The 21410-nt window shown below is 49.6% G+C and overlaps 1 protein-coding gene across 3 annotated transcripts in view; it reads right to left on the bottom strand.

Annotated features, from left to right (window-relative positions):
• The window catches only part of Sipa1l3 (signal induced proliferation associated 1 like 3), a 116602-nt gene extending 97600 nt beyond the window's left edge, over positions 1-19002 (bottom strand). For all 3 annotated transcript variants that reach the window (XM_004636768.2, XM_023721475.1, XM_023721477.1), the window contains exons 1-5: positions 17206-19002; positions 12692-12822; positions 4380-4568; positions 3225-3399; positions 636-739 (exon numbers count right to left, since the gene is read on the bottom strand). In XM_004636768.2, coding sequence (XP_004636825.1) covers positions 636-739; positions 3225-3399; positions 4380-4568; positions 12692-12822; positions 17206-18697 — 2091 coding nt within the window. In that variant the 5' untranslated portion in view covers positions 18698-19002. The remainder of the gene's footprint in view (positions 1-635; positions 740-3224; positions 3400-4379; positions 4569-12691; positions 12823-17205) is intronic.
• Between the last annotated feature and the right edge of the window lie 2408 nt (positions 19003-21410).

Genomic DNA, 21410 nt, shown 5'->3' with positions numbered 1-21410 from the left:
CTAGGAGATGCTGGGGGGAATCGGTATAGGTAGAGAGGCAAGAGGTGTGGCCAAAGAGCAGCAGAGAACTGTTATGGTTTGCGTCTAGTTGTGCCTCCAAAGCCTCATACAGTCATGGGGCAGACATCTAGACTTTGTGATTAATTCATAATCCAGTGCTGGGATTATGGGTGTGAGTGCTACGGCCTGGGGTGGACAGCCTGAAGGCAACATAAGAGAGTCAGACTTGCTCTCTGTTGCCACTGCTGCCACTACTCCTCTCTTTTGTGCTTGTTGTTTTGCTGTTTTCTGCTGTCTGCACTGCTGCCCTCTGCCGTGTGGCACCCTGCCTTGGAGCCAGCAAAGTACAGACTGAAACCTCCACACACTGAACTAAATAAACCTTTCCTTCCTTAATCTTGGGTGTCAGGTATTTTGTCCCAGCAATGACAGAAAGGCAACTGAGACAAGAACCATACCTAACAGCTGGCCTAGCCTCTACCTCCAAGTGAAATGATCACAGCACTGAGGGTCTTCAAGGGCCTCCATCCCCCCACGGGAAGACACTGCGAGCCAAGTCTGGGCAGGGAGCCAGCAGACAGCCTGGGGAGGGGGTGCACCTGGGGCCAGGTGTGTGCCAGCTAGCAACCACTGACCTGCTGCCTGTTGTTGGGTGTGTATGGGAGCAGCGTGGAGACGTGGAACATGATCTCGTAGTCCTGGTACGTTGTGTAGAGGGAGTGGGTGCCCGTGGAATCGGCTAGGATGGAAACACCAGTTAGTACCACATCTCCAGAGCCTCTGAGTTTTTGCCATATCCCACATACCATCTGTGTTGATTTTCAACTTGATGCTTTTACTTAAGTCCACTCTTTAAAATGAAATAAATTTACATAAAAAGGAAACCTCTTGTTATACAATCGCTAGTTTGATAAAATTTAAAAAGCCTAACAGTACCAAGAGTTAGTGAGGAGAGAGAGAAACCAGAGCCCTTTATGTGGCTGCTTAGGTGTGTAAATTGGTGTAATCACTTTGAAAAACTTTTCGGCAATGTCTCTTAAACAACTGAGCTAAGCTGCAAGCTTCCCTATGTCTCTTAAACAGGCAGCACACCAATTTCTCTCCTGGGATGCAGCCTAGACAAACCATGTGCATATACCCTGCAGTTGGGTGCAAGGATCTTCTACTGTCAGTCAAAAGAATGGACAAACACACTGTGGGACAGACATACCATGGAAAAAATATACCGCCAGGAAAAGGAAGAAGGCATAGTTGCCACAGGGGTGAATGCTATAAATATAACCTGTGTGAAAGATACCAGGTACAAAGGAGCGTGTACTGTATGATTCCATTCAAGTTACATGCAAAAGCAGACCAAATGAGTTAGGGTATGAAGTTTATGTGCAGGAGGTTCTGGGTTCAATCAACAGCCACCCCCCCCCCCCCCCCCACACACACAAACACGCACATGCACACACACAGTTCTACTGTTTGGGGTCGCATGATATGAAGAAAGCAAGGAAGTGATTATTGTGACAGGGTGCTAGTTCTCTTTAATAGGACAGATTAGGGAGAGGCACACTTAAATAGAGACTTCAGATTTTAGAGAGAGAAACTGAGGCACAGAATGGTCACACTGTAATAGAGTTGGAGCCAGAATTTAGTCTGGCTGCCTCCAGATCTGCTAGATTTGACCTCTTCTTCTTCCTCCTCTTCTTCTTCTTCTTTTTTATAGTGCTTCCCCACAGACTGGTCTCAAATTCCTGAGCTCAATAGCACTCCTGTCTCAGTCTCCCCAGTAGCTGGGACAATAGGTGTGGTGCGCTATTGCACCTGGCTCACTGTTCATTATCTTTTTTTTTTTTCTTTCTCCCAACACTGGGGGTGGAACCCAGGACCTTGTGGATGCCAGACAAGGGCTCTACCACTGAGCTACACTCCAACCTCTCCAAAGCTGTTTTTGTAACAGTATTTCCAGGTGTCTCTCAGAGTCATTTGAGGAAACAGAAGCCACAGTCAGCCAATGCCAGAGCCAGGTGAGCTCCATGTGGCTGCTCAAGCCAGGAGCAGGCCTACCTGTTAGCTGGGGGTACTGTGCGAGGACACTACTTCAAGGGTTCTCTGAGAAAATCTGCTTCCACAGAGGCCATGTGGGAAGAGAACATCAGTTCTCTATCGGGCCTGTGTTGGGCACCCGGTCCTCGCAGGGAGCACTCGGCGTGGGGGAGGAGTATAGCTTCATGGTGTGAAGGCGGACCCTGAGGCTCAGGCGCAAGCACTTGTCTAAGAAGGGGAGAATACACCCCCTCTTCCTTTTCCTGCCTGTCTTGCTCCTTTAGAGAAGAAAGAAATCAACACCTCCAACAGTCACACTTACACTCGCCACTTCCTTGATGCCAGGCATGCTGGAGACTACTGCCTCCTCGGCCCTCTTTGGATAGCTGCTGTCCTCTAGGAAGTACCCAGCATGGAGGAACAGCTCAGGACCTCTGATAACAGGAGTGTACTAAGCCTCCCTACATGCCTGACGTAAGCACAGCTATAACCCCCACTGTATGGATGAGGGAGCTGAGGTGACTGAGTCACAACCCAATGACAACGCTATATACAGTTAAGGCCTGGGAAGTCGTGACACCCAGGAATGTAACCCACCCATCTCCCTAACTACTTATAAAACATTTCCAATCCACACACCAGAAACATCTATGTACACATGCATGACTGCTATCATGGCAACATGTACCTGCCACTCCTGCCACTGCCTTAGGAAATAGGCCACTTCTGACCCTCAGAGCTTCTTCCCAGTCCTATGCATGGTCCCTGCAGAGGTGCCCACCACCTGGAATGTAGTGTCTATCATTCCTTCGCTTTTCTTTAGAGTTCCATAAGAATGGATTCCAAAGAGTGTTTCACTTTGTGAATAACTGATATGTAAGGAACATCATGTGGTATACACTCCTCTGAGAACTGTTGTCTACGTGAGCCATGAGTCAGGTGGCCTGCACCAGGCTGCCACGGCCTAACTCCCACCATTCTGATTCCACAGCACTCCCAGGCAGCCAGAGTCTAGGAGTGTAGCTGCCGAGCCTAGCAGCAGGGGTCTCCGAGTCACCAGAACACCTGCTAAACTGTTTCCCTTAAGACGCTGCACTAGTTTGGTTTGCACAGTGGTGCCTGAGAGCTCCTGGTATCCCCACCAGGTGGGCGCATGGCAGCTGCTCCCCATCCAAGCGGGCCTCACTTACTCTTGACATCGAGCTGGGCAGCGTACTTGGTGAAACCCTTCAGGCAGACCTTCTCGCCCAGGAGCTCAAGGAACTCCTCGAAGGCTGGACCGGCCTCTTCGTTGTTGTACATCTCCTCCTCAGAGCTCTGGCCGGCTTTGCAGTATAGGATGCCCACCTTGTGCTTCCGGCATAGCTGTGGACACAAGGGTGGCTGTGTGAGTGACTGCAGGGGTGCAGAGGGGGTTGAGGGGACCACTCAAGAGCCCAGAGCCATGGGGCTGGGGACATAATCCAGCTTCCTTTCTCCTCCCTCTCATTCCAGAGAAGCACAGGAAGGCATCCAATGGGGGATGGTGGGGGAGGGAAGGGGAAGTAAAAAAATCAAGATGTGTGATATACACATACCAACTCCCTATGATGAATATAAACACTATATACCGCAAACACGTACTTACAAAAATTAAAAAGAAAAAGGAGAAGAAGGCCCTCATGATACCCACTTTCTCCACCTCAGGTGGAGGCAGCAGGCAATGAATACCACTCTTGAGTAGAGATGGGGTGGCCATGGCCAGCTGCCTGCAGAAGATGGATGGGTGCTGGCTGAGATTCTGCCAACTAAAGCAAAATCTGCAAGAGACTCTCATTCAATAACCACGCTTGCTTCAGGTACTCCCTGATTGCCTTGCCCCTTGAGCCACTAACAGATGCATGACCTAAGTGGGGCTAGTCAGCAGCTCTATTAGGCCTGAGATGCAGCTAGCTAGGTCTGCACATGGCAATAAGCCGAACAGGAGTGCTGGGGGCTGCAGGAGAGCCAGAGAAACGAGGGAACCTGTGGGCAGAGATGGGGAAGAAAATTCTCATTCTGTGTGTGTGTGTGTGTGTGTGTGTGTGTGCGCGCGCCTGTCTCACACACACACACACACACACACACACACACACACACACACACACAAATATGCACATTGGAAATTTTTCCCTAGTGGCTATGACATCCTCAGGCTATTTCTTGGCATACTTAAAACTAACAAATCCCTCCTGTTGCTCAAAGTAGTGTAAGTAGACTTCTATGTTACATGTCAAAAGTAAGTGGAGAAGACAGGCATGAGTAGGGTGCAGGATGGTGTTCCCAGGGCCCACCTTATGCTCTGCCCATGCCATGTCCCAGCTCACCCCTTGCTCGTCCAGTTTCAGCAGCTGTTCTGTCACCTTGGGAGTGTTGAGTGCCAGGCGTAGGCAATGGATGTTGAGCTCGGGAATGACATACTCTAGGGCGTCCTTCAGAGGCAGGCCCCGTCCAGTGCCGTGCTTGGTGGCCGTGGGCGTGGCATCCTCCAGGATGGAGCCCCGCAGGGTGATGAGCTGCCCAAGGGAGAAAAGGGATAGTCAGGCTTCCTGGGCTTTGATGGCGGCTGGAGCATGTAAGGGTTCTGCCTTCCAAGAGATGTAACATGAGACGTGCTAAGGGCAGATGCTCTGCAGCAGTCAGGACTTGAACTTGCTGCCTCTTCCCTGTGTGACTTAGATCAAATGACTTCAGATGTCTGAGGCTCAACTGCCTCTCCCATGGTACAAAAATGGGCATAGTGTTAGTGTCCTGACCCCAAAGGGAGGCTGGGAGGTTAAATCCAACTATGGATGTGACATGCTCCCCTTTGCCCAACACACCCTGCCACTACCTGCTGTGTGCTGGTCTTGTTCTAGATGTGGGGAACAAGCCAAGACCCTGTTCTGGGAGCTGCCACTTGAGAGGCACATGGAATGCAGGAAGGATGGCAGGAAGCATAAGGAATGTGGCAGGCTTGCATGGGACCCAGCCCCGGAGGTCACTACCAAAGCATCAACATGATTTCAACACATTCCTGTCCACTCTCATGTGGAGCCCCTGCCTGCCCTAGAGGTTGGGACCAGCTTGGATCTCAAACTGTGGCAACGGCTTTCAACCACTGTCATGAAAAATTAACTACCACTGTTTTTGTTTGTTTGTTTGTTTTTTTCCTATGCCATGGAGCAAACTCCGAGCCTCACATGTACTAGGTGACTGAACCACCACTGAGCACCAGCCCCAGCTCCACTGCCAGTGACTGATTTGGATGGTCTGGCCGGGATGGGGGGATTGCACATATGTGTATTGGTACCTTGGTATGCATTATTAATTGGTGATGAGTATGAAACGAAGTGTTTTAGTTGGAAAGGGCAGCAAGATGCAAGGTAATTGACACCAATGAATTCTAGTTGACATGCTAATTACCAGTATTGGGACAAAATTCTTGCATCAAAACGCAGCAAGGATCAAATACGATGAGATTCAAAACAGACAATTACCAAGGTGTGACTGTGTATCTATCCATAAAATCTGTGTGTGGGTGTGCACGTACATCCCCCTCCACACGTACCCCAACCCCTCTCAGGTAGCTCTGATGCAGAGTTAGGATTCAAATTCTTTAACCAAAGCTAGTTATGGCCATATAATTCCCCTTTCTCAGATGCTGCTTTTTAAGTTTTTTCTAGAGCTGCTATGTGGCCAGTTCCAGGCAATGTCACACACGGGAGTCCTTGCCAAGGATTTCTGGGGCAGATTCTTCTCTATAATAAAAAGGAAGTCCTTTCTCACCTGCCCATTTCTTCCTGCTAGGGACACTGATGTGAGAATGAAGTGTCTGGAGCTCATGATTGCCATGTTGTGATCAAGTGGAAAGAGATAACAAAAAGTCACAGAGAAATGGACACTTGCAGCTGCCTACCTGTAAACTTTTTTTGGCAGAACTGGGGACTGAACTCAGGCCCTGGCACTTTCCAGGGAGCCATCTCCCCAGCCCCAAACCTCTTGTCAAATGATGTTTAAAAATCCCTATTTGTTTTAGTTATGGTTAGTTAGGTTTTCTGTTACTTTTTAGTCAAGTTGCTGATATACTTAGTAACTAGGTCCACTGCAATTTCCCTGTACTGTGCTTCAGGTGATGCTGTAATTATCTAATTTTATGTGCTTGTCTATTCATGGGATGATTTTATCTGTTTTACAGATGAGGAAAATGAAGCTGAGGAGTTAGGTGCCTTATCGCACACCACCACAGCTGACAAGAGGCTGAACTAGAATTCCAACCAAGTCTGACTTCCCCCAAGCTTTAAAAATTTTTAAAAATCTTTTACCCTTAAACTATAATCTAGAAATATAAGGTAAAGAATACACACATCATGGTTAAAGAAAAGATCACAAAGTAAGTACCTGGTTAGTCACCACCCAGATCCAGAAGAGCAGCATGAGCTTCTGGAAGCCCACTTCTGTCCCTTTCCTTCCACTGTTCTGAGTTCTAGCAGCATAATTCATTCCTGTTTGCTTGGAGTGTGTGGCAAGTGAACTCCCCCAAGCAGTGTCGACAACTGGCAACCTGCATTTGCCATCTGTTAGCATTCTCCCCCACGCCTCTCTTAGACGAGGTCATGCAACGGAGTTCAAGCTGGCCTTGAACTCACTATGTAGTCCAGACTGGCCTCAACCTTGCAGCGGTCCTCCTGTAAGTGCTGGGATCACAGGTGTGTGCCACCACCAGCCTTCCTTTCTTCCTCTTAATTCTGTGTACATGAAATTTGGCCATGTTGTGCTGAGACTGGTCTTCTTGCCATCATGAAGTTAAATCATTTTTGCTTCTGGAGGGCACTGGAACTCCTTCAATCATTTGACAACTGAACTGCACTATAAGCAGCATTCACAGAAGCGCCTCTTAGTGTACACGAACACTTTCCCTTCCAGGTTTATACCTGGGAAAGAAACTGCTAAATTACCAGGCATGATAAAATTTAATTTTACTGATCTGCAGAACAGTTTTCCAAGTGGTTGCACCAATTTACACCCTGCCAGTCCTGGCTGTGAGCACCTGTTGTTCTACATCCTCACTAGCACTAGCTGTACTTCTCACTGCAAAGTGCTTGCTGCAGGCTGCCATGTCAGGCCAGGGCCTGGGCTGGGCACAGCAGGTCAACAGCACCCAAAGACTGTGTGGCAGGGCCCTGAAACATCACAGGAAAATCCTTCCCTCAGGGGCTTGTTAGAAGCACCCACAATACACAGAGCTGTGGTTTAAACATTAAACATCAGTGTCAACTGTAAAAACACGCTCACTTACATCAACAGATGCAGGAGGCAGTGGAAGTGTGTCAGAACTGTGCTTCTCGGCACACAGCCCACCTTTGCCAAACCTGGGCAAGATGTGTGCGGAGGAATGGAGTGATCTCACGGCTAGGAGTTCCCAGTTCTGGTGCTGGTAATTACAAGCAAACAAACCTTTCTTCTCAAAAGCAGAGTGTCTTGAATAAGGCCTTGCATAGCAATGATGTCAGGTGCTCTGCCTAGGCAGTCTGGGTGGCCCTGAGCTGTGGGTTTTAACTGCAGTGCCAACAGGATCTGACACTGTCCCGCAGCACCCTCTGCTGGCACCAAGTCACAGCACGGAGCAGAAATCTTTGTTCTTCCCTATTGGCTCTGACCATTTGCCTGACACTCCTTAAAAAGCTTCCAGCCCTTTCTTCTCTACTGGGAAGAAGAAACAGGGTTCTGGTAGGTCATGAGTGGCCACCTCTCTCTACTTGGTCATGTCCACTGTCACCTCCCACCTGCCTACTCCTGGTGTCCCTGTCCGTCTCCCAGCTCATCCTTTCCATAGCAGCTTGGGTCACATCTGCTTTCTGCTTAGAGCCTAGTAACATGTGGAATCGTCCTACTCAGGTAATGAACCAAGTGGGCTGTGAAAGACACACAGTGTCTCCACGCCCTTCCCAACCTGCATGCAGTCTTGTCTTTCTCTGGCTGGGGTTCAGGGACTGGTGAGTTTTGCCTGGGAGGTACCTGAGAGTCCTCTGCCTGGATTCCAACCCAGCTCCACCCTCCCCAGCTCTGAGACCCTGGACCAGTGGCTTAATTTCTCTGTGCCTGCCTGTTTCCTCACTGACACACAAGGATAAGAATGCCTACCTCAGAGCACTAAAGACTTCAATAAGAAACTCCACAGACCGAGGAGAGCAGTGCCTGCCTAGCAAGTACAAGGTCCTGAGTTCAATTCCCAGTATCAAAAAAAAGAAAGAGAAAGAAAATCTACATGTGGTATTGTGATGTTTAGCTGTGTCTGGAACACACAGAGAGCCTGAAAGTCAGTCATTCCTCTGGGAGAATGTGTGTCAAATGTGTATGCAGTCAGCTTGTTTCTTTGCAAGAGGATCTGCTGTGTCACTGTCTTGCACTACGAATGACTACTTTGAAAGTAACGATACATGGTGCATTAACTACCGCTATTCTCTTATGAATTTTTTTTATTTTTTATAAAATAAAAAGGTTTACAATGCTTTAATCTTGAACAAGAAGCTGCAGCTTGCTTCTCCCACACTAACAGTACACTTTGGAGATTGTGTAGGTCTGTGTGTATGTATGTACATACACATGCATGAAATCAGAGGTACCTGCTGAAGATGGAGTCCCACTAGACACGATACGCTCGATTTTTTATCTACTTGCACACTTCTGTATTGTTTATTTTCTTAGCAGAGAGCATTTGATATCTTTTAAATGCAAAAGAATAACTGATAAAGTCTCAAACTTCTAACCTGTCAAAGACTTTTGAGGCCTGTCAAAAACTCCTGCTTGCCAGAGTAAAGGGAACCCGTGGCACCTGTGGGCCAGATGGTCCCCGGTGGGCAGGGGTGCCTGTGCCAGGAAGGGGCACAGATAGGGCAGCCCTGGCCTGGGTCTCCTCCTGCCCCAGCTCTCTGGAGCCAGTGTTTGGGCGTGTGGTGCCCGAGCGCAGCTCTGAGTCTGCTGCCTCAGTGGGAAGCTTGGCACTGCCAATGCTCATAGCCCATCTGCTGGGAGACTCGGGCCCACTGTAGACTGTCTGTGGGGTGGCTGGGGCAGCCATCTGGGGCAGGCCAGCCGGCTGGCTTGGAGGGCAGCCTGGGCCCCATGTTCTGGTTTACAGGAGCCTGAAGCACGGATGTGGACAGGAGGAGGACACAACTCTGTCTGTCTGTGAGGTCAAGACTGCTCCCCGTCATGGATCCTTGACTTCTTGAGAAGGAACACTAGCTGTGAGAGTGTCACCAGTCACAAAGCACTTGGCCCTCAGAGCTCGTGCTGCCCTGCAGCCCATGCTGCCACTGCATGGGGCCCAACCCAGAGCACTTCCCACCACTCTAGGGCAAGGCTCACAGCCTATTTTACAGACGAAGAGCATCAGCTGCACAGAGGAAAAGCCACATGACTACGGAACATGCCGGACACTGAACTGAAGGATGTCTGATCCCCGAGCCAGGATTCAAAGCTGACCTGACAGGTGCCATGGGGCAGTGGTTACAGGCACAGACTCGGCAGAAGGGCAGCCGGGGACCGTGTCTTTGTCAGACCCTGACAAGTGGTGATCTCACTGGGGTCCAAAGTCCTGTCTGTAGGATGAGGATAATGACAGGACCCCCATCACGGGACAAATGAGAAGAAGTGACGGATAAGTGGATATCAAACACTACTGTCATTACTCTTTTTGGGTTATGTGACCCTCTACTCTGTCTCTGTGACAGGAGGGGCTTTAGGAAGAGACAAATCTTACAGGCCACTCCTAGATGATGGCCATAGGCCTGAGGGCCCAACAGGGGTAGCCCTGCAGGGAGCAGAGTCCAGGGCTGATTCTGTGTGTGGCCGTGCATGTGAGGGTAGAGTTTGCTTCTGGGTGTGTACCTCAGGGTGGACCACAACCCACAACCCACAAGGATGACTTGGGTGTGACAAGGGGAGGGGTCTGTACATAGCACAGAGGTCACACATAGTTCTGTAAGCCTAGGATAGCCATGCGGAAAGTATGGCTCAGAGAGAAGCTGCACGCTCTGGGCTCCACAGCTTCTGGGTGGCAGAACTAGAACCCAGACCGGGCTTCCACACATTAAACATGGAACTACCTCAGGACATTTGTACTGGCTTTCCCCTCTGCCTGGAATGTCCTCCTGTAAGATACTCATTAGGCTTTCTCTTTTACTTCCTTTAGGTCTTTACACAAATGTCACCTTCCAGTGACACCTCCCTTGACCACTCATCTCAAGATTTAACCACCCACTAGATTTCCTTGTTTTATTTTCACCCTGTCACCATGTATCACACTGCACAAGCTATGAAGCTATCTGGCGTGTTGTCTTTCCTACCACAAGAGAGAAGTCCCTGAGCCTCTGCTGCTTGTTGCTGCTGTATGCTTAGGTCTAGCTCAAGGCTGGCAGGAGGCAGTGCTGAGGAAGCTCTATGGGTTGGATCAATCTAGGTATGGCTAGGAGATTCATGGATTCTGGTGCACAGCCTGGGGTGGGCGAGAGCCCCCTTGGGCCAGTTTGGTGGATGCCAGGGGTAGGAAATGGAAGCAGGCACAAACCAACAATGGCATTAATCCTGTTTCCAACTTGCTAACCAAAGGACAAAGCTATATCCAGATGCTGTTTCTATGCATTAAAGTCTCATGACCTATAGGACCTGTTATTTCAAAAATTCATCCTACATATTCTGTTTTCATTAAAAACTGGAACACTTGGGCTGGTGAGATAGCTCAGCCATCTAAAGCACCTGCTTAGGCAAGCTTAGGTAAGCACAGGGACTGCAGTTCGATCCCAGGCACTACATGCTATGCCAGACCTATCCCCAGGGTGGGCTGAGGCAGCCACAAAACAAAACAAAACAAAAACACTGAAACACTGGCACTAAGTTAGGTGAGTCCATTACTCCTGAATGAGTCCAACATGAAGTGGCTGAAACGTAGATGCACCCTGCCTACCACTTACTTCAGGGGACTTTGGGCAAGTGCCTAATGGCTCTGTGCCTTTTGTTATAGAAGTGAGGACACGAGTGTTTCACCATGGGAGTCGGGTTAGGATTTCAGGGAATTAATATATGTAAAGGGCACACAGTGAACAATGCCTGCCATGGAGTTTGGTAGATGTGCAGCAGTAAGAGCAGCTGTGAGACACATCACCCATTGGTGTATGAATGTGCAGTCTTCTAACCTAGTAGTGTCACAAAGCTCACATCCTGAAGCATTCTGATGCCACAGGAACTGTTACCTTATATACTATCCTGGTGCTCAGGGGAAGGCACAGGCTGGGGTCTACCTGCAAGTCTGCAAACATGCGTTTTGGGGCCCACTCTCAGCTGCCACAAAGTTTCAGGACATCCCAGTGAAAGTTTTCATTGAGGGACGTGGCAAGGGCTCTCGGCACAGCATCTGCCAGCCTGGATGAAGTCCAGGACTTGGCTGGCTCAAATTCAAAGACCTGGTGGTGGTCACCTGCTGGGTCTCCTGCCTGGGCTGAGGCCAAGCCCATGGGCAGACCAATTTGGGAGGCCTGCCTAGCTGATGAATCCCCCTGTTCTGGAAAGGCTGGCCTTACTTGGGCCTTTGGAAGCCTCTATCATTTTTGCTTGGCTTGTTCCTCTCTTTGCTAAGGTTCTGTCCTCCCCCCTATCTGGGTGGCTCCAGGGAACTGTCAATCACAGTGGCAGGCCTTGGCCCTGGGGTGGAGTGCATGTCCTAGATTTGGCCAATTTCTTCTATTACCCTTGGTCGCAGTGACTGGCCAAGGGTGTGGGCTGAGATTCCGCTCAGAGCCAGAGATTTTGTAGATTAGAGTCAATACCTTCACGGCCGGGAAGCTATAAAGATACAACAGTTCTGAACAGCTCTCTCCTTTTCCAATGACCTGGAGCAAGCTTGCAGGTAGCAGAAGACAATAATATTCAGTATGCAAAGGAGAGCCACGCTGAGCCAGCTGCCAGGGAGGCAGAGTTCTGGTGATTTGGGTGGAGTCTCTGAGCCCAGCCAGGCCTGAAGGTAGCCCCACCCCCAGGATGTGCAGTTACACAAACCAGTGAATACTCTTTCTGGCTTAAGCCACTTTGAAACAGGTTTCTGCTACTTATAATTGAGGCTTTTACTAGAATAGGGGTGCCCTAAATAGGCCTTTTCTGCTGGCTACCGCTGACCTTTAGTCAAGAAGGCCTCTGGCTAAGCAGGGACATTGGGATTCTGTGCTGAGAATGGGAGGAGGGGAGTGTTCTGAGCTCATCAACACAACAGCAGGTCTGCTGAGATTCTCCAGCTCCTGCCTTGCCCAAGGCCTGTGACCTTAATTCTCTCCATCCAGTGGCAAGATACCTCGGGAACCTGAAAAGATCCCTTACCTCCCCCATTATTTCATATGTTGATGAAAGTTAATCTTACAAATAGGTTTTGCAGTCCTGAGCTCTGAAGTCACAAGCTGGATTCTAATCCTGGCCTGTACCACTGATCCTGTACAAGTCATTTCATTTCTCTTTGTTTCCTCCTCTGTAAAATGGAGTGACTGGCAGGACAGCTCTCTTGGGCTGTGCGCAGGATGGGATAGGGCAGGAACAGGAGCAGCACCCTGAGCCCAGCACCAACTCAGAGTAAGAGGTGAAGGCTAACAGTAACGCCAGCGCCAGGACCCACCTCACGAGTCCGGAAGATGATCCTGTACTGGTACTGAGGTCCATGGTCCTTGTGGTCTTCCAGTTTCTCCCGCTTGATGCTCACAGCCACTGGCCCCAGCTTCTCGTCCACGCCAAAATAATTGGCGTGCTCTGAGAAGTAAAAGCAGGTGAGTGGAGAGTCCTATCCTGAGGCAGGCCTGTGGATGGGAAGCCTGGGGTGGGGGTGGGAGGGCAGGACCATGCTCACACACACCTCATACATGGACACAGCCATGGTCTTGGCACTTTTACTTGAGAAGTGGGGACCCTGATACCACCCACAATTCAGGGAGTTCATGTGAGGGTGACTCGAGGCTAGAGATGGAACACTTAGTACAGCGCATGGTGTGTAATAAACTCAGCCCTGCTGTCATTAATCCCGTCTGCACATGCTTTGGCTGCCTGAGCTGACAGTTAGCCCCTGTGAAGTGGTTAAGACTCTAGAGAGCTTCCTGCCAATGCAAATCTGGGGTGAGATCAACCATGCAGCCCAGGCCAAGTACTTGATAGCATCCCAGGCAGCAGAACAGGCTTATGGGTGGCCTAGGCCCACAGCACAGTTGTGAAGATGAAACAGTGAGTGCCCGGCCCAAGTGCTGGCTTTTACCATCCCCCAAGGCATCATGTTTGTTCTGGGGCCATGACACAAGTCCCTAGGCATCGCCTTTCTCTGACCATGTTTCTTTAGATCTAGGTAATTTAAACACTGTGCTTTTACATTCAAGGAGACGGAGCTTTTAGTGAATGAGGGAGCAAATCTCCTCTCTCCCCTCAATGACAGCTGTTTCCCTCTCTGCCTAAAACAAGCTGCTGCCTTACCATCCTTTCTGTATGTGGTAGGAACCCACCCTCAGTCTATCTGGACTCAAGTCCACAAAGTTGGCATCTTCTGCACAAGTGATTGCCTCTCCTCATCCTGGTGCCCTCAAAATTTAATGTGGCAGCTAATGGCCCCAATACAAACAGAGAAGCATAAACATTATTCCACAGATAGCAGCTTATTCCCGAAGCAGCTACAGGGTGGTGGTGGTGTATTCACCAGTGTATATCTAGTACCTTCCAGTATACAGTCAGTACTCAGTAAACACTGGTCAATGATGAAGTTATTTATCAGCTTCCAGAGCTACAGAGAAATTCTTTTTCATGTTGTTTTATAATTTTGTAGTAGTGGGGATTGAACTCTGAGCCTTTGCACTGAGCTACATCCCCAGCCTTTCAAAAAAGTTTTTATTGACTGATTAATTGAGACGGGTCTCACTAAGTCACTGAATTGCCCAGGTTGGGTTCAAACTTTGGATCCTCCTGCCTCAGCTTCCCAGAGTATTGGGATTATTGGCATGCACCATCATACCCTGCACTAATAAGATACTTTTGATAAAGAAAAGAAAATTGTATAAAAGCTCCATGAGTGCTAACTACTTGCCTAACTAAATATTTTAATGCTCAATCTTATTTGTTTCACATTTCATTCATGTAAATATTCCTACGTGTTGTTGAGTACAAAGTTAATGCACACATGTTGCCCGATGAACTTATTCAGAGCCCGTATGTCCTTATATTTTCACTACTAGATGTGTCATTGTCAGAATCTGTCAACTTCTCCCCCGGACTGTGGGTCTGTCCACTTGTCCCTGTAGGCTGCTTCTTATTTATCTTCCCCTAAGCCCAGCTACAGGCTCACTATCAGCTCCTTAGTGAATGCTAAACATCAACATGAATGGCCTCCTCTGTTCCCAAGAAGTTCTTCCAGCCTTGAAATTTATTTCAAGTAACTGACATCGCCTCATCAGCTTTCTCTTGATTGGCAACTGTCTGAAACTTCCTCTTTCATCTCTTTATTTTCAATCTTGCTGCCGTTTTTGGCTTGGGCACAGAGTCAATTCTGTTCCTTGCGTGAGGACAGTCTGAGGGGTGAAATGGGTCACAGAGCTGCTGAGCTATGGCACAGACACTCCAAACTGGGGTGGTCTGACACTAGACCGGGCCTTGAGACTGAGCTCGGAGGCCTGCGGGATGAGCTAGCTGGTGTCTGGTATGCTTGACCAGGACATGTTCCCACTAGCACTGAGGACAGAACCCAGGGCTCTGTGCATGGGCGGAGCTATACTCAAGCCTCAGGCTACTGCTTTAACAATTCTTTAAACTAGTTGCTACACTAGGGTAGCTATCTACATTCTTTCTTAAACCCCTCTATTTTGGGGAAGAAAAAAAAGGTGAATTTTTATCTAACTAGTGTCTGCATCTCCCAGCCTCTTTCCAGACAGGGGTAGTCAACAAACAATTGGCCAGGGTTTCTGAGAGTCAGTCTGTCTGCCTGTCTGCCTCTCTTTCTTTCTCTTTCTTTCGTTCTTTCTTCTCTCTCTCTCTCTCTCTCTCTCTCTCTCTCTCTCTCTCTCTCCCTCCCTCCCTCCCTCCCTCCCTCCCTCCCTCCCTTCCTCTTTCTCGCTTTTTTTTGGGGGTCTTTTTGAGACAGGGTCTGGCTGAGCACTTCAGGCTGGCCTTGAGCTCACTTTGTAGCCCAGTCTGGTCTTGAATTTGCAATGATCCTCCTGTCTCAGCCTCCTGAGTGCTGGGATTACAGCGGTATGCCACCATACCCAGCTTGAGAAAGCTCTTTAGAGGGGTGCTGGGCTGACCTCTAGACTTCCTTTTTTAAAATTATAAAGTATCATTTATTTATTTGGTACAGGGTCTCACTAAGCAGCTTGGGCTTATAGTGATCTTTCTGTTTCAGCCTCCTCAGTGCGAGGATTACAGGTATGTGCCACCACGCCTGGTTTTGGTAGCTGGCAAGGCATGCCTGGGGTTCAGGGGCTGGCACAGCATATGGTGCTGGAGATTGAACCCTGGGTCCCTGTGCTTGAGAAGTAGGTGCTTAGACTACTGAGCTATCTCCCTAGCCCTAGACTTCTCTATATGAGAGAGACTTATTATTTGACCATGTTACTAAGAGTTATAAGCAATTTTCAATCAATACAGTTGCCAGTATTTAAAAATTAGAGGACAGTTTACGTTAAAAAGATCTGAACTTCAAGAGAATCTTGAAGAACTGGGAAAGACAGCAACATTGTGTTCATCTGCTTTTCCTTTTTGGTAATGGTACTTGAATTCAGGACCTTGCATTTGCCAGGCAGGCGCTTGTGCTGCTGAGCTATATCCCTGGCCCTATCTGCTTTTCTTGTGTAACAGGAGTGGGCTAAAGTGGCCAGGTTCCTGCATAGAAGCTTTCCGTCCGTACATCTGCTGCCTTGGTCTGCTCTGGGGCCTCTATGCCAGGCTGCGCTGCCCTCTACAACTGGCCCCTTAGCACTGAGGACACTACTGATGCCTGAAGTCATCCCTTCCATCATTCATACACATACAAGCTCTACCCTTCGAATGAATCTGGAATTGGTTTATATGATTCTGCCCTACTCTTGGCTCCTACCTGACTTACCAACCATCATCTCCTGCCTGATCTCCCTGCTCACCCCCAAACACAAGCCTGCTCCTGACATGCAACTAGAGGGAGGCCATGGACGTGTCAGTGCTCTGCTCAGAGCTCTCCTGAGTGATGGCCTCTCTTTCAGGACAGACATGAGTCCTCACCGCAGCCCACAGTCCCACGTGCTCTATTCCTGCCACTTGTCTGCCATGGCCCCTCCCACTCTCCCGCAGCCACTATCCCAGCAACTCTGGCCTCTCACCGGGTCCTCTAACATTCCAGGACTCCCCCTAACCCCCACCAATTCTAGGAATTGAACCTAGAGCCTTCTTGCTGGGCTATATCTGCAGCCTTTGTTGTTTTGATACAGGGTCTCACTAAGCTTAACTGTCCAGGTTGGGCTCAAACTTGTGATCCTTTGGCCTCTGCTTCTAAAAGTGCTGTGATTATAGATGTGCTCCACCTGTCCTGCTAATTCTATTTTTGTACCTGCTGATCCCCATTCAAGAACACTGTTCCCCACCTCCACACATCTTCCTTTCTCAACTCTTGCAGCTCAGTACTCAAATGGTACCTCTGAGGAGGCCTTCCCTGACTAGCCCCTACTGAAACCTGCAACTGTTACCTGCCATTTTCTTCCTCCTTTTCCCTCTTCTCCACAGCACTTAGCACTGCATGCTACCTTACATATTTTGGGTATATAATTGTCTTTTGTTGTTTATCTTACTCTACTAATATACTAAGTGCTAGGAAGACAGGATTTTTGTCAGAAGTCAGTCAATATTACATTCCCAGGTTCTAGAAAGTGCCCAGCACATACTGCACCGAGCCTGTGTTTGCAGAATAACTGGGAACCTATGGTCTCGTGTAGCTCAGGGACTACAGAGTGCTAGCCAGGCATCAGACACAAAGCTAATGCCAGAATGGCTCTGCGTGCTGGGTCTTCATGCTCTTCAGCAGGCAGGTCCCATTTCCTCTTGTACTGAGGGTACGAGGAGCACAGCCTGGCTCAGAGGAGACACATAAGCAGTGAGGCATCCGAGACAAGCCCGACCCACTTATCCCCTCACCTTTGCCTACGAAGTAGTCCTGGTAGTAGCGGGCACCCAGGTCCACATGCTCAATGCTGTACTGCCGGGGCCGGTTCTGCGTCCTTTGCTGCTCCTTGGGCACCTCTAGCACCGAGATGCTGGCATTGGTGCGGTAGGTGCTCAGGGCAGGCTCAGCCAGGTGGCCCTCGCCTGGGGAGCCCGCCGAGGCCCGGGAGAAGCTTACATTGCGCTCACATTCCCCGCCGATCTCGTTTCGGAAGTGTGGACAGCTGAGCAGCAGGTCATTGCTGTTGTCATCTCCCAGGTCCTGCTCGAGGTTCTCTTTGCAGTTCAAGTCCTCAGTGCTGGTGAAGGCTGGGTCCAGGCCCCCAAGGTTGTGGGCCCTCGATGCTGTGAGGGATGCCATGGTTGAGGCAGCGGAGGCGGCTGAGGCCCCAGTGGTGGTGTTCCGCCTCTGGGCCACTGACACCCTGTTGGCAGCTGCCTCATTGAGGTCAAACAGCATGCTCTGCACATCAAAGTGGGCAAAGCTCTTCTGGCAAACCCAGGGCCTGCTGGCTTCTGGGGGGCTCCGACCCTCCTCAGTCTCACCTGGGGTCCGGCTGACTTCCCCCTCGGGCTTGCAGCTCCTTAGTTTGCGGAAGATGGATGAGTCCACAGTATCTCCAGAGCCCAGGCCCCGGGTGGGCTTTTTCCGGGCCTTCTCCTTCTCCTTCAAGGGCTGCAGTGGGAGGAGGCTGTCCTTGGGGAGCTGCCCATTGTGGGAGTCCCCCTTTGCCCCATGCCCAGAGTCTGCCTGCAGGAGCTCACCAAGGCTCTGAGCCCCACTGATCTCAGGTTGCTCACTTCGGAACTCGTTAAGGATGTCAAAGAAGCTCTGCTCAGGTACACCCTGCACATCAATGGAGGATGTGCTGCCATATTCTCGGAAGAGTGGCAGTGCCCCACTGGTGTGCCGGGTACCCCGAGGCTCCCCGGTGTCCTCTACATCACACTCGCTGAGGGTGATCTCACTACTGCTGCGGTGCCGCAGGGGGAGGAAGGCCCTGCCGGGGGACCGTGGCCACCCATCCTGGAATTCCACATCTTTGGACCTTCTCCTTGAGATTCGGTGGAAGGCTTTAGACCCTGAGGAGGCTGGGGTGCTGGCAGGGGGCTGTCCATTCTGTATGCTTCTCATGGAATGGGTCACTTTGGTGGCCTTCACGCCATCTGTGTCTTGTGAGGGGCTTGGGTTGTTTTGTTCCCTCAGGGCCTCTCGCTTGGGTGGCCAGTCAGCCACCCGTGCACGCACACCCATCTTGGGCATGGCAGGGGTAGTGGGGCTGGGGCGGGTGGTAGCGGTGGCTGGGCTCTCACCAAGAGGCTGGGACATGCTGCCATTCTGGGCCCAGAATCCCATGGAAGTGTAGTCCCCTGTGTGTGCCCCTGGGAGGACATCGGTGCTCCTGGCCCCACAGCTGGCTGCCAGGTCCACACCATCATTGGGAAGGGTCCGATAGGTGGTCATAGTCCACTGGAGTACTGCTGGCCCCCAGAAGCTGTGGTGTGACTCTATGGGGTCCCCTGGGCCTCAGCCATTGTTCAGGGCCACCAGTCCCAGGATGAAGGATGCTGGTCCCTGAAACCAGATGTGAAGGTTGTGAGCCTGTGCAGTCCAGTTCTCCACCATCGCTGTGGACAGCTGAGCCAGGACAGCCTCAGAGGCAGGTGCTGTCCATGGGGGCTCCAGATGGAGTGGCTCAGCAGAGCAGAGCAAGCAGCAGCAGCAGGTAGGGCTTGGCAGGCAGTAAGGGCTTCTTCTCTGCCATGCTGAAAGAGGAGGAAAGTAAAACATGAGATGGGGTAAACCTCTTATTGCTCCCAGAAAATAGGACAAGTGGCTTTTACTTACTTTTGGGCAGGTATACTTATTTTTTAAAACTTCTCTTTTTTAGAAGGTACAGGGAATGAAACTCAGAACCTCATGCTTGCCAGGTAGACACAGTGCCACAGAGCTATATCCCTGACCCTAAAATCTTTTTTTTTTTTTTTTTCTTTTTGTCTTTTTGCGATAGAGTCTCGCTATGCAGCTCAGGCTGGCCTTGAGCTCACTTTGTAGCCCAGGCTAGTCTTGAACTTGCAATGATCCTCCTGCCTCTGCCTCCCAAGTGCTGGGATTACAGGTGTGAGCCACCATGCCCAGCCTAAAAACTTCTTAGTACAGAGATTTTCAATCACGCTCAAAAACAGTTCCAAAGAGCATCGTTTGCTATCTTGTTTCATCTGTTCACTCAGCCATTTTTTTTTTTTTTTTACAATATTTTATCTTTTTTATGTGGTGCTGGGTACTGAAGCCATGGATTACACATGCTAGGCAAGTGCTCCACCAAGGAGCCACACCCTGGCCCTGACAATATTTCAGAGTAAATCCAAGTAGCAGGTGTTTCATCTTGCAAGTTGTATCTCCGGCAGTTAAGGTTATTAAATAAGATGACCATGAGGCTATTGTGATACCCATCTGAATTCATAAGAATTTTTTACTGTCTTATAATTGTCTGCATTAGATACTCCCCAACCCCATCCCAGTTGTCTCAAAGGTCTCTTTGACTGAGTTGATTTGTTCAAATGAGGTTCCAAATGGGAATCACACTCTGCTTTGGCAGAATGTTTTCCTTAAATCTCATCTACTCTATGGCAGCCATTTTTTACTTTGATCCTCTTTATTTGTTGAAGGAAGGGGATCACTGTCCTGGGCAGTTTCTACTTTCAAGATACATGTGGTGCCATTTAATACTTTGCTGTATTTTCTACTTGAGAGGGCAGGCAACTGTCCATCTTCCCTGCAGTCCCCTCTACCCAGCCACTCTGCCAGAAGGGAAGCAAAAATGACAGATGAGTCAACACGAGCCCCACTGGCTTCTTCCCACAACGGCAACTTTTCCAGACTTCCCAAACTAGCTTATGTAGCCAGAGAACCCCCATCTCCAAGCCTTTCTCTATCACCCACCCTACTTCCTTTAGGCTTTTCTTGGCAACTGCTACCAGTCAAAACTGTTTTGTGCATTATCTGTACGCTGTATTACTGTTTCCTCCACTGGTCAGTCAGCCCCTGGACAGCAGACATGCTGGAGTTGTTCACAGATATACTTCGGTCACCTAGACTGGTGTCCAGGCTGCTTGGTTACTGTTTACAGTGTGAATGACTGTATGAAAGACAGTCTATGCCTAACCCTAGGTTAAGTACATTCTCATCTGCAGGCCTCCGGGGAAAGAAATTCATGCTTCTGTCCAGTAGTCTACAAGTACACTTCCCTTGGGTGCTACCTTGAACTTCTATAAGAGGAAACTCTTGGAGAGGAAGGAAAGGGAGCTCACTATCCTTGACCAAACCTGTTGGCTGCCCCAGCTTTCTCCTGTCAACAGCACTAGTTTTGTTCAGCACACAGAAGTTTTGAGTGGGTTGGACACTGGCTCAAAACAACCAGTAACTTTTCTGTCCCTTATACTCTATAGCCAGGCATAGCCACGCTAGCTTGTAATTTCCAGTGTGGGCCGGGGAGATAGCTCAGTAGAATAAGCACTTGCCTGGCAAGTGCAAGGTCCTGAGTTAAATCCCCAGAACCGCAAAACAAAACAAAAACAAACCCAAAACACAAAGAAACATAATTTCCAGTGTGTGTGAAGTAGGCTTTCTCCTTTTTTTGGTACCAGGAATTGAACCCAGGACCTTGAGCTTGCCAGGCAGGTGCTGTATTGCTGAGCTATATTTCCTAGCCCACAGTGGGCTTTTCTTAATTTGTGTCCAGAGGGGCAATAAGCAAACCAACAAAGAGAAATCAGGAGGGAAACAGGAAGCAGATTCATGGAGCAAAGCAGTGAGGGCAGCCCATGCATTCAGGGGAAGGGAGCACCAGAAGTGGAAAGGGGAAGTGGCGACAGTTGTAAGCACAGGAGCAACCCCAAAGACCCCCATGGAGACAGTGCGGGGCATTGCCACAGAAGGGGGAAGAAACAGGGAAGCCCACAGGGCTGGGTTACTTCAGGGAGATGGATAGGAGAGAGACCAGGAGGAGCCCATGGTGAACCAGAGAGCAGGAGCACCTTGTTAAGAGGCACATGTATCTTAGCTCTCCCAATTTTCTTTTCTTAAAAAGACAGGGTCTCTCTGTAGTTGAGGCTGGCATTGAACTTGAAGAGATCCTCTGCCTCAGCCTCTGGAATACTGAGATTATAGGTGTGAC

Source organism: Octodon degus, unplaced genomic scaffold (genome assembly GCF_000260255.1).
Source record: "Octodon degus isolate 3935 unplaced genomic scaffold, OctDeg1.0 scaffold00083, whole genome shotgun sequence".
Classification (NCBI taxonomy): domain Eukaryota; kingdom Metazoa; phylum Chordata; class Mammalia; order Rodentia; family Octodontidae; genus Octodon; species Octodon degus.
This window is presented reverse-complemented; position numbering and strand designations above follow the sequence as displayed.